Raw genomic sequence first — 12,522 nt, forward strand, 5'->3', positions numbered from 1 at the left:
GTGAAATAATCATCAGTATCAATTATCAATGATACTACTCATTAAATTATCTAAAACACGCTAGTTACCAAAACGGTGCTGTGTTATCCTTTAGTAATGGCGAAAGATTGTTCTATTTAGACCGGGCTTTTCTTAATCTTCTTGGACTGAGGGGTAGGAGGGGAGCTTTTAAGGACCTCACTCCATAACGTTTAGAATATTAAAGCTATGACAATAGAGCCGAGATAATTTATAGCACGTCCGTTTATCCAAAAGAAAACTGAAAATCCACAAAAAAAGCCACTAAAACAAAATAAATTGAAATAAAAAAATCGATCAGATAAATTTAAAAGAGAAAAAGAAAATAATACTAATATTAGGAAATTAAAACACAGCTAACATTTTTTCACCTTAAAAGTTATAACGTATCACAAAAGCGTTGTTTTTTCTTTAATTTCAAACAGGAATTTTCGAAATTTCAAAAACATGTCTACTGAAAAAAACACCACCAACAACAAGAACTGCCGGCCTTTGGTCAAGTTTATTGACCAATAACATGTCGTAGCAAATGGTTTCGAGATACAATGTAGGAAAGCACATCCAAATTGGACTTCATTGCTTCAAAATTGATGGGAAATTCAAAAGACCTCAACCCCCTCTCAGATCTGAAGATGATCAGCAAACAACGGCGAAAACCTGTGCACTCATGTAAATCAGTAACTAGGAGGTTATAGATAACTACACAAATAGACCGAGATAACATGTGACCCGCTTTTTGCTTACTAGACTAGCACTACCACCGCCTACGCCACCGCCACCGCTTCCTTGTTGTTCGCCGCCAATCGCCGCGCTAACCACTGACATAATCATGCGAGACATGTCAAGACTCTCTGGCGTTATAACTGTAAACTTCAGAACCAATGTTTCAGAAATCTGACAAGACAAAATAATATCAATTAAGACAATGGGTCACACTCAAATCCTGTATGAGGTTAAAGGAAGATTAAGTGCCGTGCTTAATTAATCATATGACTCAGAATCTTGATCGCTAACCACTGATATAAATCAAGAAAGCTTGAATGTGACGACATTACTGGTAGGTACTCCTGAAAATGTTTAGGTTAAGAAAGATATTAAACTAAAACAAAACTAAGGATTTTTTCCAAAAGGTGTGAAAAAGGAATATGAATGTCTTAAAGATAACGAGCTGATTGAGAAAGGTGACTGACACAAGTGCTTCTCAACATGAAGAACTTCGATCCTGTGGTCTGTGAGTTAAATGAGTTACGAGTTAAATACTTTAGCTTGAACCTTCGAATCTATGTATTATCGATTAAACCGATACTATACTAATTAGTGAAAGGATTTTGACTGTTTAATAATTTTTTTTTTTCCAGTTAAACGTACCAAGTTTTTTATTTCCCGTTCCAATGTCCTTCCGCAATCATTTTTCTCGTTGGCAGACTTGAGTACGGACAAAGAAAGCTGGGCCGCCTGGGCGAGTTCGCCTTTGTTCAAAAATCCGTCCAGCTTATTGCCATCCCCGAGTACATAGCTTTTTAACTTCGTGGCAACCTCATCTGGCGACGAAAGGCAAGGATCGAGATTGGAAGGTGGTTTCACCTGGAGAGGTTCAGTAAAATAATTTCTAAGGTTTTGGTTATCGTCATTACCATTGCTCAATTCTGTTGTAGTAGCTAGTTCTAATTAAATACCAAGATTGTAAAACGGTCTTGCTCTGTGCTTCTTCCCATTGTTAGTTTTTAAGAACAAACGATTTTAAGTTGTTTTAGAAAAATAGCTAGAACGACAACATTCTCGATACCTTAACAACCAGATTTATCGCAACCGCAACACCCACAGCATTCTTGATAATGACGTTAATTTGCAACTGGAAATCGTCTTCTTGATCTCCGGCCGGTAACCCTGTCGACACAGACTTGGGAGAGCTTCCATAGGATATTGGCTCATCTCCAAGTTGAAATTCATAGGTAAGAGCAGTTGTATCTTGCCAATCAAAGCATTTAAATGTAAACTCTGTCACAAGTGACACACCTTCATGGACTGATGGTGTGCAGTACCCACTGTGCGGTGCTCCAGCTGTCTCGAAATCGAGCAGGGCAAAACCTTCTGCTCCTTGTGAGGAAGTCACGTACAGCTTTAAACTGTACTTGGATTTGGATTGCAATGAGTTCTTCTTAATAATCATATTGGTTGCATTCACTGCAGTTGAAGTCATATTAGGTAGAATAGGTATATCTTCCCACTTGCCGGAATCGTCATTCCATCTTTTTAATTGCCATTCATAAACTGAACCATTGCAAGGGGAATTAGGGCATTCTGATGTCACTCGGATCTTGTTAGTAGCGGATACTATCGTGCCACAATCAACAAAGCATCTTAAATAGAATGAAAGAAAAAATGAAAAAAATGTAAAAAGGATTCACATAAGGATTTGAGTGCAGAGTACCTGTTGAATCGAAGTACTCGTTAACAACAGTACGCAACATTGTGGTCTATGTGAAGAACGGAATAATTAAACATGTGCTTGTAGTTAATATTTTTTTCTAAAATTATCGCTCTATCAAAGTAATTATGAGAGTCATGATCCATTAAATTTTGAGGACTTCTTTACACGAGCAAAGATTGCTTTTTAGTCTACGTTGAATCATTGCAGAAAGTGCTAAAAATAAGCACTTTACAAAACCCGGATTGTCAGTTTGCAATAGCTTGTGGTTACCTTCAAGCCTGACCCGGGACAGCCTTTCTATGTACCGACCAAAAAACTGAAAAGCATAGGCTAGGAATATGAACAAAAAAACCTACAAAGTCCAGTATTACGGACAGTGGTGGGAGGTCATGATGTTCCGAAAAACATGGTTATATGAGTGAAATTACCATCCCGGATTAGCTTTTGGACTAGTGTTTACAGGAAAGGCTTAAAGAGATTTCAACCCGGGTCAACCCGAATATTGACTAGGGTTACCTGGCAAGGAGCTTTGACCCGGCTTGACAACTGTTTTTATGTAAACGCCCTCAAACATTTGACTGTGAAGGAGTTATCCTTGGCGGTGATTCAACCTGAATCAAAAGTAATTTGTAATTTTTTTTTTTTTTTTTTTTTTTGATTGTAAGTTAATTGTAGATATTTTATTCTTCTGTAAATAACTTTAATGTAAGTAACGTATGTCACTGGTAAATAAAAAAATTAAAAAAAAAGTAATCTGGGCTGTTGTAAAGAGGCCCAAAATTTAACCGAAAAAATGCGAACCAGTTTTTGGAAACAACTTTCAGCTCATAGCTCTCAACTAAGAGTACTAGTGTTAGCGCGTAATGTTTACCTTAGAGCCACCTGTGGTATCTCTCCAGCAGTTATCTCAAAGGACATTTCAGCAAAGGAGCTTCTAACATCTTTGGAAACGGTAAGCCTGAGAACATAGCTTTTATTAGCGTCTAATTTATCAGGGTCGATAGTAATGATACCGGACATGGTATTAACGTCTCCAACAAAAGCCCCAAAGCAATCATTAGTCATAGTAGCATTGTCATCCACATCAAGACAGGACCAAGCAAAATTGAGCCCTGTGTGATTTCCAGGACCAATATCTCCATCGTAACTCAATGAACCATCCACAGTTACATTTTCCTTGGATCCCCAGCGAACACTGCTTCCTCCGTCAATAATGGCTCGTACCGGCGCTGGAATGACTTCAATAAAGCCAAAGTCAAAGGCGGTGAGCATCTGTGGGAACGCTGGATCACCGATGGTGTAAGAAGCATTGAATTTGACTTGATAGATACCAGCAGGTAAGGATCTCCTGGTTATTGTCCACTCAGTCGTTCCTTTACTTACTATAGTTCCCTCTGCTGACTCTGAGGCAGCGAGTTCTGCTTCACTAATGATACGCCATTCCAAGTTGCTTGACAACACAGCGACATCACTATGTAGACCTTGGATTATCGCTTCTTGAACACTTTTTGCAGAACGCATGACAACAGTGGCATGGTACTTGTCCTTCGAAATGTTTCGTATGGTCACTGAGAAGTCCCCTGTCCAATTAAAATTTCACGAAAGACGTTAAGGTAGTTAAGGCTTGCTTGATAAAGGGCTTATAGCTTGGGTGACTATAGGTAAAAACAGGAACCCGTCTGAAAGTATAGCTAGACAAGTCAGATACTTGCAGATATGATTGTGCTTTTTATCTGCGCGAGAACAGTTGCTATAGGAATTGAGTTTCCAATGCGTTTATAGCGTTTAGGACATTATATTCCACTCACCCAAGGGATCACAATTTAAGATTCCATCACCACTGTAACTATCCCGACATTGGCAGGTGAAGGAACCGTCGTTGTTGTAACAGTTAGCTGCTCCATGGCAGTTGTGAGTTGCTTTTTTACATTCATTAATATCTGTGGAGGAACATTGATATAAATACAATTTCACATTGGTATTGGAATAAACGATACCTTGAAGGACGTTAACAGTATTAGTGTAATTATCGTGGGTGGTGCTAAGAATCTTGGACAAGTACACCTTCTACTGTAATTTGCATGCACCGACAAGACTGAACTTCTATGGCGCCAATTGAAGGGAAATGTCGTATATATTTAATGGTGTTAGTGGCTTTCAGTTTTGCAATAAGTTAACTCTTTTTTCCTCTAAGGGCTTCGGCATCAGATGATCTTCTATGATACCATGACTCTATTGCATACACTAGCACTGAAATCTGCCATTTGGGTGTTCATACATCGATGAAACCCGGATTTTTATAGAGCAAAGGTTAATTAACAATACATATACCATAGCAATCCACGCCATCTCCCGAATATCCTTGAAGACAAGTACAATTAAATGAACCAACAGTGTTGTTACACTGAGCGTTCAAGTGACAGTTATGCGTCTGATCTTGACATTCGTCCAAGTCTGCAACGAAATGACGCTTGTTAGCGAAATATTTTAATGAGATAATTTTGCAATGGTTCTGATCTTTCTCTCCAAGTCTTGTTCTGCGCAATAATTAGTGCAAACGCATTACAAAGACTTTGTTACTCATTGTTCAGGCATGACTTTTTCATTCAAGAACGAAGGAGAAAATGATGCATGTGCATCCTGGCTTTAAAAACGTACCTTTGAAAGAAGACACTGAGGGAGCTGATTTAGCAAGGTTCTACGGGGGCCGAGTACACATTATTAGAAGCAAATATTTCAAATTGAAGACAATACGATTAAAGCTCTCAACTAACAACAGGCGAGCCAGATGATATATTTGAGTTTGAATCTGTCGTTTGGGTGTTCATACATCAACAAAACCCGTATTCAAAAGACCATTGGATGATTAACAGTACCATAGCAATCGACGCCATCTCCTGAATATCCTTGAAGACAAGTACAAGTAAATGAACCAACAATGTTGTTACACTGAGCGTTAACATCACAGTTGTGCGTCTGATCTTGACATTCGTCTGCGTCTGCAGAATAATGGCAATTATTGGAATAATATATAGATTTAGGCCCGCTTAAAAGCGTAGCTCCTGGGCCGGGTTGTTCAAAGCCCGATTAAGCTAACCCAGAAAAAGGTAGAATTTTGATTTGAGTTTTGTAACTTTGCGGTGAGGTTTTCTGTATATTGTTCGGCCTTCTGTTTTGAGTTTTAATAATCACCATATACACAAAACAAAACAGCAAAAAACATTTAAATAGATGAAAAAGTTATAATTCGGTTAACTTTTAATCCTAGGTTAGCGTTAACCGGCTTCCGAACAATCCTGCCCTGTTTCCAACAAGTTAACCTAATATGAGCCCGAGATCCAACCGATAGACAGTATTTGGTCAGCGGTCAACTTAAAAAACACGTGACCTCGAGGAGCTGTAAACTTGAGCCCGCGATATGGTCACGTGATACTGGTCAGCGGATAGCTTGTTTTGACAGGTGTCAATTGATGATAACGTGGATGTCCAATATCAAGGAAGTACACGGTAAACCAAGGCTGCATGTCTCTGTCAACCTATTATTTCGAGTATGGCCACCATGTTGGCAACTCCGCCGTCGTCGTCGTGCGTACGCTCCCACGAGCAATAGGGACCTTTAGCACCGAGAATTTTCAGGACGGCGACGGCGCCCGGAAGTGAAGTTTTATTTCCGTTTGACGTCGTACATTTGGCGCGAAGTCGTCTAAGCTCAGCACCTACCTCAAAAGGCTTGTTTTCACGGTGTATAGAAAACGTGAGTAGATACGAGTCTTTTGTCCGCTTATACTCGTCTTTTTTCGGCCTTTTGGTTTTCGCAACTTAAGAGAATGTCTTCTCGTAATTTACTTGAATAGCTTTTGGCATAAAACGTATTTCATTTATCGCATTTTAAAAGGACAGCTGTAGACGTAGACTGAATACGGCGGCATCTGATGATCAAGTGCAAAAATCCAAGTGAGTAAATTAAACTACTTGGGCAAGGTTTTAGCTGCTTTGATTCTTTATTCTTATCAAAATTATGCATTATGTTTTACCTCTCGTTTCCCGTTGTTCCACTCTAGGCCGATGGGGTGGAGCGAAGAACATGATATGCTTTTTCCGAGAGAAATGCTAGCAAGAAATATTTTTGGAGCAAAGAAAGGAAATCCCGCTCGCGGACTGGCTTGGGAAGCGATAGTCGACAGTGTGAATAAAATCCACTTTCCAAAATTCCAACTGAAGGATAAAAAAGCTGTACGAGAGCGATGGAACCTTCTCCGAAAAAAGTTCAGCAAAAAGATGAGCGAGGAAGAGAAGGCGAGTGGGATTTCTGTGGAAGAGTTACGGAGAAGGAATCACTGATCGAGGAGTCAGTCGAGAGAGAAGATACCATACAAGCAAACGCTAAATCGGCGTCGAATCAGAAACTCAAGGACAACGAGACTGCAGAAGAGATCAGGAAAAAAGCGATGAAGAACCTTAAAGAGACCAAGAAACGCAATTCAGACGGAGGTGGAGCTTCTCCAAAACGTCGTAAGACGAGACGTGCAGAACCACTGGTCCACTTTTTGCAAGAGAAAGCAGCGGCTGACCGCGAAATTAGACAACAGGAGTTGCGTGCACAACAACAGGAACAGGAAAGTCAGCAGCAAATGATGAAAGCTATGATCCTTCAGCAGCAACAAATGAATACTGCATTTTTGAATGTTGCGGAAAAGCTACTAAATAAGTAATCAGCTATCAAAGTGTCTTTATTTAAAACATGTTGTTGCTGTATAGGATTTAAGCTTAATGTTTACATGTATTTCAGAACTTTTAAAGATTGCATCTTGGACTAAATTGGAAGCCCCATGTTCACAAGTATACATACTTTAAAGAAAAAATGTTTTCAATGTTTATTTTGTTTGCTTTTAAATCGATTACTGGAAATATTCTTCTAGAGTTGGCGGCTCCAGGTCGAAAAACTCAGACGTCTGATTACAATATAGACCTTGCTTAGACCTCTCTTTAGACTTTTCTTGTAATCTAAAAATTTAAAGGAATCAATTATGTCCCCGAAAAGCCATTCCACGGACACTCGCACTGCACTCATTGCTTTATTATAATCTTCCATTTGTCGGGTTAGACGTCCCTGGCGATATGGCGCCTGAAGATAAATGCGGAGGGGTTAAGCCGGATCGCCATAAACGCACATAGGTTGGCCAGCTGGGGAAAAGGCGAAGTTCCCCATGTCGTTCAGAAGCCCAGAGTCAGCGAGCATACCCGCGTCGTCTTTGCGTCCCTCTGAAACAAAAGTTCATAAAAATATCTTAGATTTCGGGAATTCATATGAGTAACACTGTAATTAATCTTATCAATATTCAGTGAAAATATTTAAGTTCTTACCTACTGGCTCAAAAATGTTTCCTATAAGTCCATTCAGTAAGGCAATGGACTGACATTTTAGTCCATGAACCCGTTTGTGTCCATTATACACAATCCTCTGTCCTTTCCCAGGTCTAGAGATTGGTCGGACCGTCCCATCTATGAAACCGAAGCAGTTATTTAGAGGAGATCCTTTCCTTGAGATGGTTTCAGCATACTGTTGAAGAGCAACTGAGCTTAGTACATCGCTATTCCACTCTGTTACGAGATGACACTTCATTTGTGATCAAACTCAAAACAGAAACTGATCTTAGAAAACGTTGAATCATATCGCTGAATCTGCAGGGATAACTTGTTCGTCTCAGCAGCACACACAGTCCCTCCAAACCATCGCAAATGTTTCTCTGTTCGCAATGGAACACTGCGGGAATACGTAAGGCATCTACAAGGCGAGGAAGGTCTGCCTTTTCAACTCGAAATTCGGCTTTGCAGCTAGCTGAATTCATGTTTTCTGAATCGAAAACATCGTACAATTGATAGTCGAAATCTGGAGCTTTTGAACGATAACAGTCGTATAATGGAACATGTTCTTCGTCCGTAATGTTGTTGTCTGCATAGCTAAGCAAAAGTATCTCTCGACAAGTCCTAAATTTGTTCATTTTCAAAGACCTCGGCAAGTTGCCGTCGGAAAATGAAGGGTGCTAAAGGTTTATATTTTGGCACGAACAACGCCGTCCTCGCCCCAGTCTCTTTCGTCCACCGACGTCGCCGTCGCCATGAAAACTCTCGGTGCTAAAGGTCCCTAATACCGCTATCCATGATAACCATGGGAAAATCAACTCATGGGTTTCCTTTTCTTTCCTTTATGAGTATGGGGCTCCGCTTGGCGGCCCTTCGGGCCGCCGGAGCTCCGTTATTATCCAGCCAGTGGCCAGTGCTGGTGCATGATAAAGGCTTTGGAATGGAGCTCAAAATGATAAATGCACATCATACATTTAAGGTACATGTCCTCTATTACTCTTACTATTTAAGGCGCCTAACATGAAATGAAGGCGTTATATAACATGGAAAATATCCTCATTGTTTCTAAACAGCCACTACCTTGAATCCACCATTTTTGATTTCACAATTTTTTGAAAACGACTCAAATTGGCCTAAAAATATTCATAAACAATATATAAAGCTACTGAATAAAGTTAACAACAAATTAAAACAGGGCGACTGAAAATTCGAAAACGTGCCAGTTAAATTATTATTTGGCATAATAACCTTAATTTACTAGAACAACGACACGTCGTATCGAATTTTCCCTTGCTTTCAGCATTAAAGCGTTCTGAAAAGGTACTTGCTCCACATCCCCTCTGCCCGTTTTCCCTGGATGGGGTTAAAAGTCTTTTATGGAAAAGAGCATTAAATATGCGTACAATTCGAATTGTCGAATTTTCAGTGTTAAGCCAATGAGAAAACGACATAGAAAGGATTACATTTAACGGAATGCCCTAATATTATTTTGTTCCAAAAACTTTGTAGCAAAAAACAAAAAAAACAGTATTGTACCTTGACAACCATAGAGTTCCACTCTCATAGCTATGTTACCATACCAGGCTACTGGTAGAAAACGGATGTACTGTGCCCTGATTGGTGGGTTGAGCTGGTGGTAAGTGGGATTGTATTCCCCTGCACTTCCAGAAAAATCCTGAATTGAGAAGGTGGCAAAACGTTATAGATGGCTCATCTAGTTTCATCTTTTATAACGTGGCGAAATTGAATATCACCTGTTACTAAAAACTGTATCTATCATTAGATAATGCAATTCGAGAGTTTTCATTGTCTTAGTCATCATGGGTTATGAGCTATTACACCATGCTCTACAAATATGGTAAGCGTACACGCGATTTTGGGGCGCTTTTATTTCTATTTTAGTCCAGTTTTCTACATTTGGGGGCGTTTTTAATAAACAGTTATTCCACTCGCGCTTTTTGGCTATCTACCATCACGCGCGCTCGTGGAATAATTGTTAAATGAGAGTCTTGGTTATTTGAGATAAATAAAATTTCATCCAAATAAAATGTATGAAAAAATATAAAATTTAAAAGTATAACATTTCTATTTATTTTTTTCTCAAGCATCTGGACGGGCCGGATTCCTAAATCCTCGATTTTGAAGGGCTAATCATAAGCACGTGACCGGTCCAGCTTTTTACGATACGGCCCACGGGCCAGATTTTTTCCCCGCTGCCTAAATCTCGCTCCTAAAAGTTAGCGGTAATCGTCAATCTTTTGCCTTTTTTACACGTCCATCGACGATTAGTCATCGCAAGTTTATCTCTGTTCACTTTACAGTGGCAAGGAAAGTCGCTGTAAGTAAATTCAATTGAGTGTTTTGAAGTTGTGGGAGTTTGCTTCGTTGTTTGTAGCTTGGCGCTGTAATGGCGCGTAATCCTGTGTTTCTCTCCCCGTAAAATTTGAGTCAATTTCAGTCGAGTTTACCTCCATGATCGTTGCTATATTTAGGAGAATTTCTGTGGAATACACTTAACGAATTTCCTCGCTTTCTGCTATTCAATTTACGGTAGAAACGTGTGATTTCAAGTGATTTTAAAAGCAACGACTGACAGAAATTGTTTTTGTAGTAAAACTTTACTTCAAACTTCGCACGAAATCTCACAACGCAAAAACAATTTTAGAGAGCTTAACTGGTGAAATAAATGCAACTAACATAAAGTAGTTCGAAAAAAACCTGTTCTTTAATACATCTTTCTTTGTCTACTATCTTAGTTACTCGCTCGTTGCCGAGATCTTTTACAAATCGTTCGTAGACGACGCGCAAGCTGATTCAATGACAAGAGCTACGTAAACAAACCCATTTGTAATCTGTGAAATCAGTTTACTGCAGGAAAAAAAATAAACGTGTTATTTGCCGGCTTAGGGTCGGTCCGTATAGTGAAAAACTGTGACCTCGGGCTTGAAAATGCATTTTCGAGACCATACGCACCTCCCAGCCGGCGAATAACATATATATAATAATAATAATTACATTTAATATTTGCATAATGTATGGACCCGAGGGCGATTAATGATTAATTTCACGCGTATTTTGAAACCAATCCTTAATAGCTCGAGGGCACATGAGATTACTTGTTCATCACATAAAGGGCAAAATTATTCGAGGGAATCCCATTCACGAGCAGGTTTTCCTTCTAGGCAGCCTGTTCAATTCCGCGACATATGAGAATCATCTGAACTGACCAATCGATTCAATTATGTTAAAGTTTTTCGGTAAACTGTTGCTGTCAACAAAAATAGGGCTCAAAATCTGGACTAAATATAGGTAAATCAGAGTCAGAAACTGACATAAAGATTCCTCTGTAACCTCACTTGCTCTGGCTGAGACTTGATTGTGAAGAATGGCTTCCAGCGATGTTGAGCATCACGTGGCAAAGGCTGAAATTGTAGGTTTGACTGGAGGCTGTTTTCGCTGAGCTGAGGAAAGAGGTTGGAGTACTTGTCTCGCATTTGTGGCAATGATGTTGAACACAATTAATATTTTGCTCGTTTTAATCACCGGAGTCATAGGTCGTCTAATCCTCGCTCGCAGCTGTGGCCCGAATGATGTTTTTATCTCGCATTTCTGAATCCTGGAGCTTTTCAATTCCTTTATAACCGCTTTTCTGGCACAATGGTCATTCTTTTAGTTCTTTTTGTCTGGGAAAACATCTTTCAGAGGTAAGTTTCCTTTCATTGTTTTCATAATGCCTGATGATATTTGGTGTTTTCCCCACGGGCATCCTTTTATACCACACGCTGATCTGTGGCTTGTCGATAACACCGTGGTACAATGGCCCAGTCGTCTTCACTTCTGCTGGACTTTTATTTCAGTGCTTCTGTAACAAAGAAACGCGACATCTCTTCTCGCGAGTTGACGGTTACAAATAGGCCAATCTGACGGTTGACGGTAAAATTTGGGGTCATATGACGGTTGACGGTTTAATTTTTCGGAATGACGTTTATAACACGAAATTGAAGCGCAAATTTAATAGTAACTTTTCATTAAAGAATACAGTTTTGCCCATATTTGAAAAATCCAATTAGTCCTATAATTTGTGGATTTAAATTAGGTTTTTGGTCTTTAATAATCAGCGTAATAACTTCCCCTTCAGTCACCGCTGGACGTATTAATCGCCTGCTCCGGACACCACAAGTTAAAGGAATAATTGCACGTAAACCTATTTTAGTGAAGTTTACAAACCATCATCTATGTCTTTCCCTCGTTTATATTACGAAAACCTGGGGTACTGCATTGGCTGAGCTCTGTTTACTGGGTAATGACGACACAGATACCATATGGATCAAAATGGCTATGGGAAAAGCCCATAGCCACTTTAATTGTAATATATAAAATCACATAAATGATGTACAAAATAAGTTTATCAAAAATACTTTCACCACAATAGTTACATAAAAATATTCAGCCCAGTAAAGGTGAGGGCACAAAAAGGCCAAATAAAAGAACATGAGGACAAGGCGAGGAGCAGGGGTGGGAAAAAGTTTCAGCGTCATTTCACACTGAAGAATGACACATAACTCCGCGGCGTCCCCACGTGATCCGCAATGCGCTCTACAGGGGGTACAAAGAATTGCCCCCAACTACTCACTCTGTCCTGAATTGATAATTACTGGTGCATGTGCAAAACTCATATTAATTTATTGATTAACACTCCTTCTCGGGTA

The 12,522-nt window shown here is 39.6% G+C and overlaps 1 protein-coding gene and 1 pseudogene across 1 annotated transcript in view; one reads left to right on the plus strand and one right to left on the minus strand.

The window, feature by feature from the left end:
* Positions 1-12,522, minus strand: part of LOC110061010 (polycystin family receptor for egg jelly-like) — a 353,714-nt gene that overhangs the window by 8,845 nt on the left and 332,347 nt on the right. Inside the window, exons 13-19 of the mRNA XM_089291705.1 lie at positions 9,350-9,488; positions 4,781-4,903; positions 4,258-4,389; positions 3,321-4,029; positions 1,805-2,378; positions 1,387-1,602; positions 763-912 (exon numbers count right to left, since the gene is read on the minus strand). Of these exons, the coding sequence (XP_089147831.1) occupies positions 763-912; positions 1,387-1,602; positions 1,805-2,378; positions 3,321-4,029; positions 4,258-4,389; positions 4,781-4,903; positions 9,350-9,488 (2,043 nt within the window). The remainder of the gene's footprint in view (positions 1-762; positions 913-1,386; positions 1,603-1,804; positions 2,379-3,320; positions 4,030-4,257; positions 4,390-4,780; positions 4,904-9,349; positions 9,489-12,522) is intronic.
* LOC110060970 (uncharacterized) lies at positions 6,371-7,310 on the plus strand (annotated as a pseudogene).

The sequence above is a fragment of the Orbicella faveolata genome, unplaced genomic scaffold (genome assembly GCF_042242905.1).
Source record: "Orbicella faveolata isolate gen_17 unplaced genomic scaffold, um_ofav_v1 contig_24, whole genome shotgun sequence".
In the NCBI taxonomy this organism is placed as follows: domain Eukaryota; kingdom Metazoa; phylum Cnidaria; class Anthozoa; order Scleractinia; family Merulinidae; genus Orbicella; species Orbicella faveolata.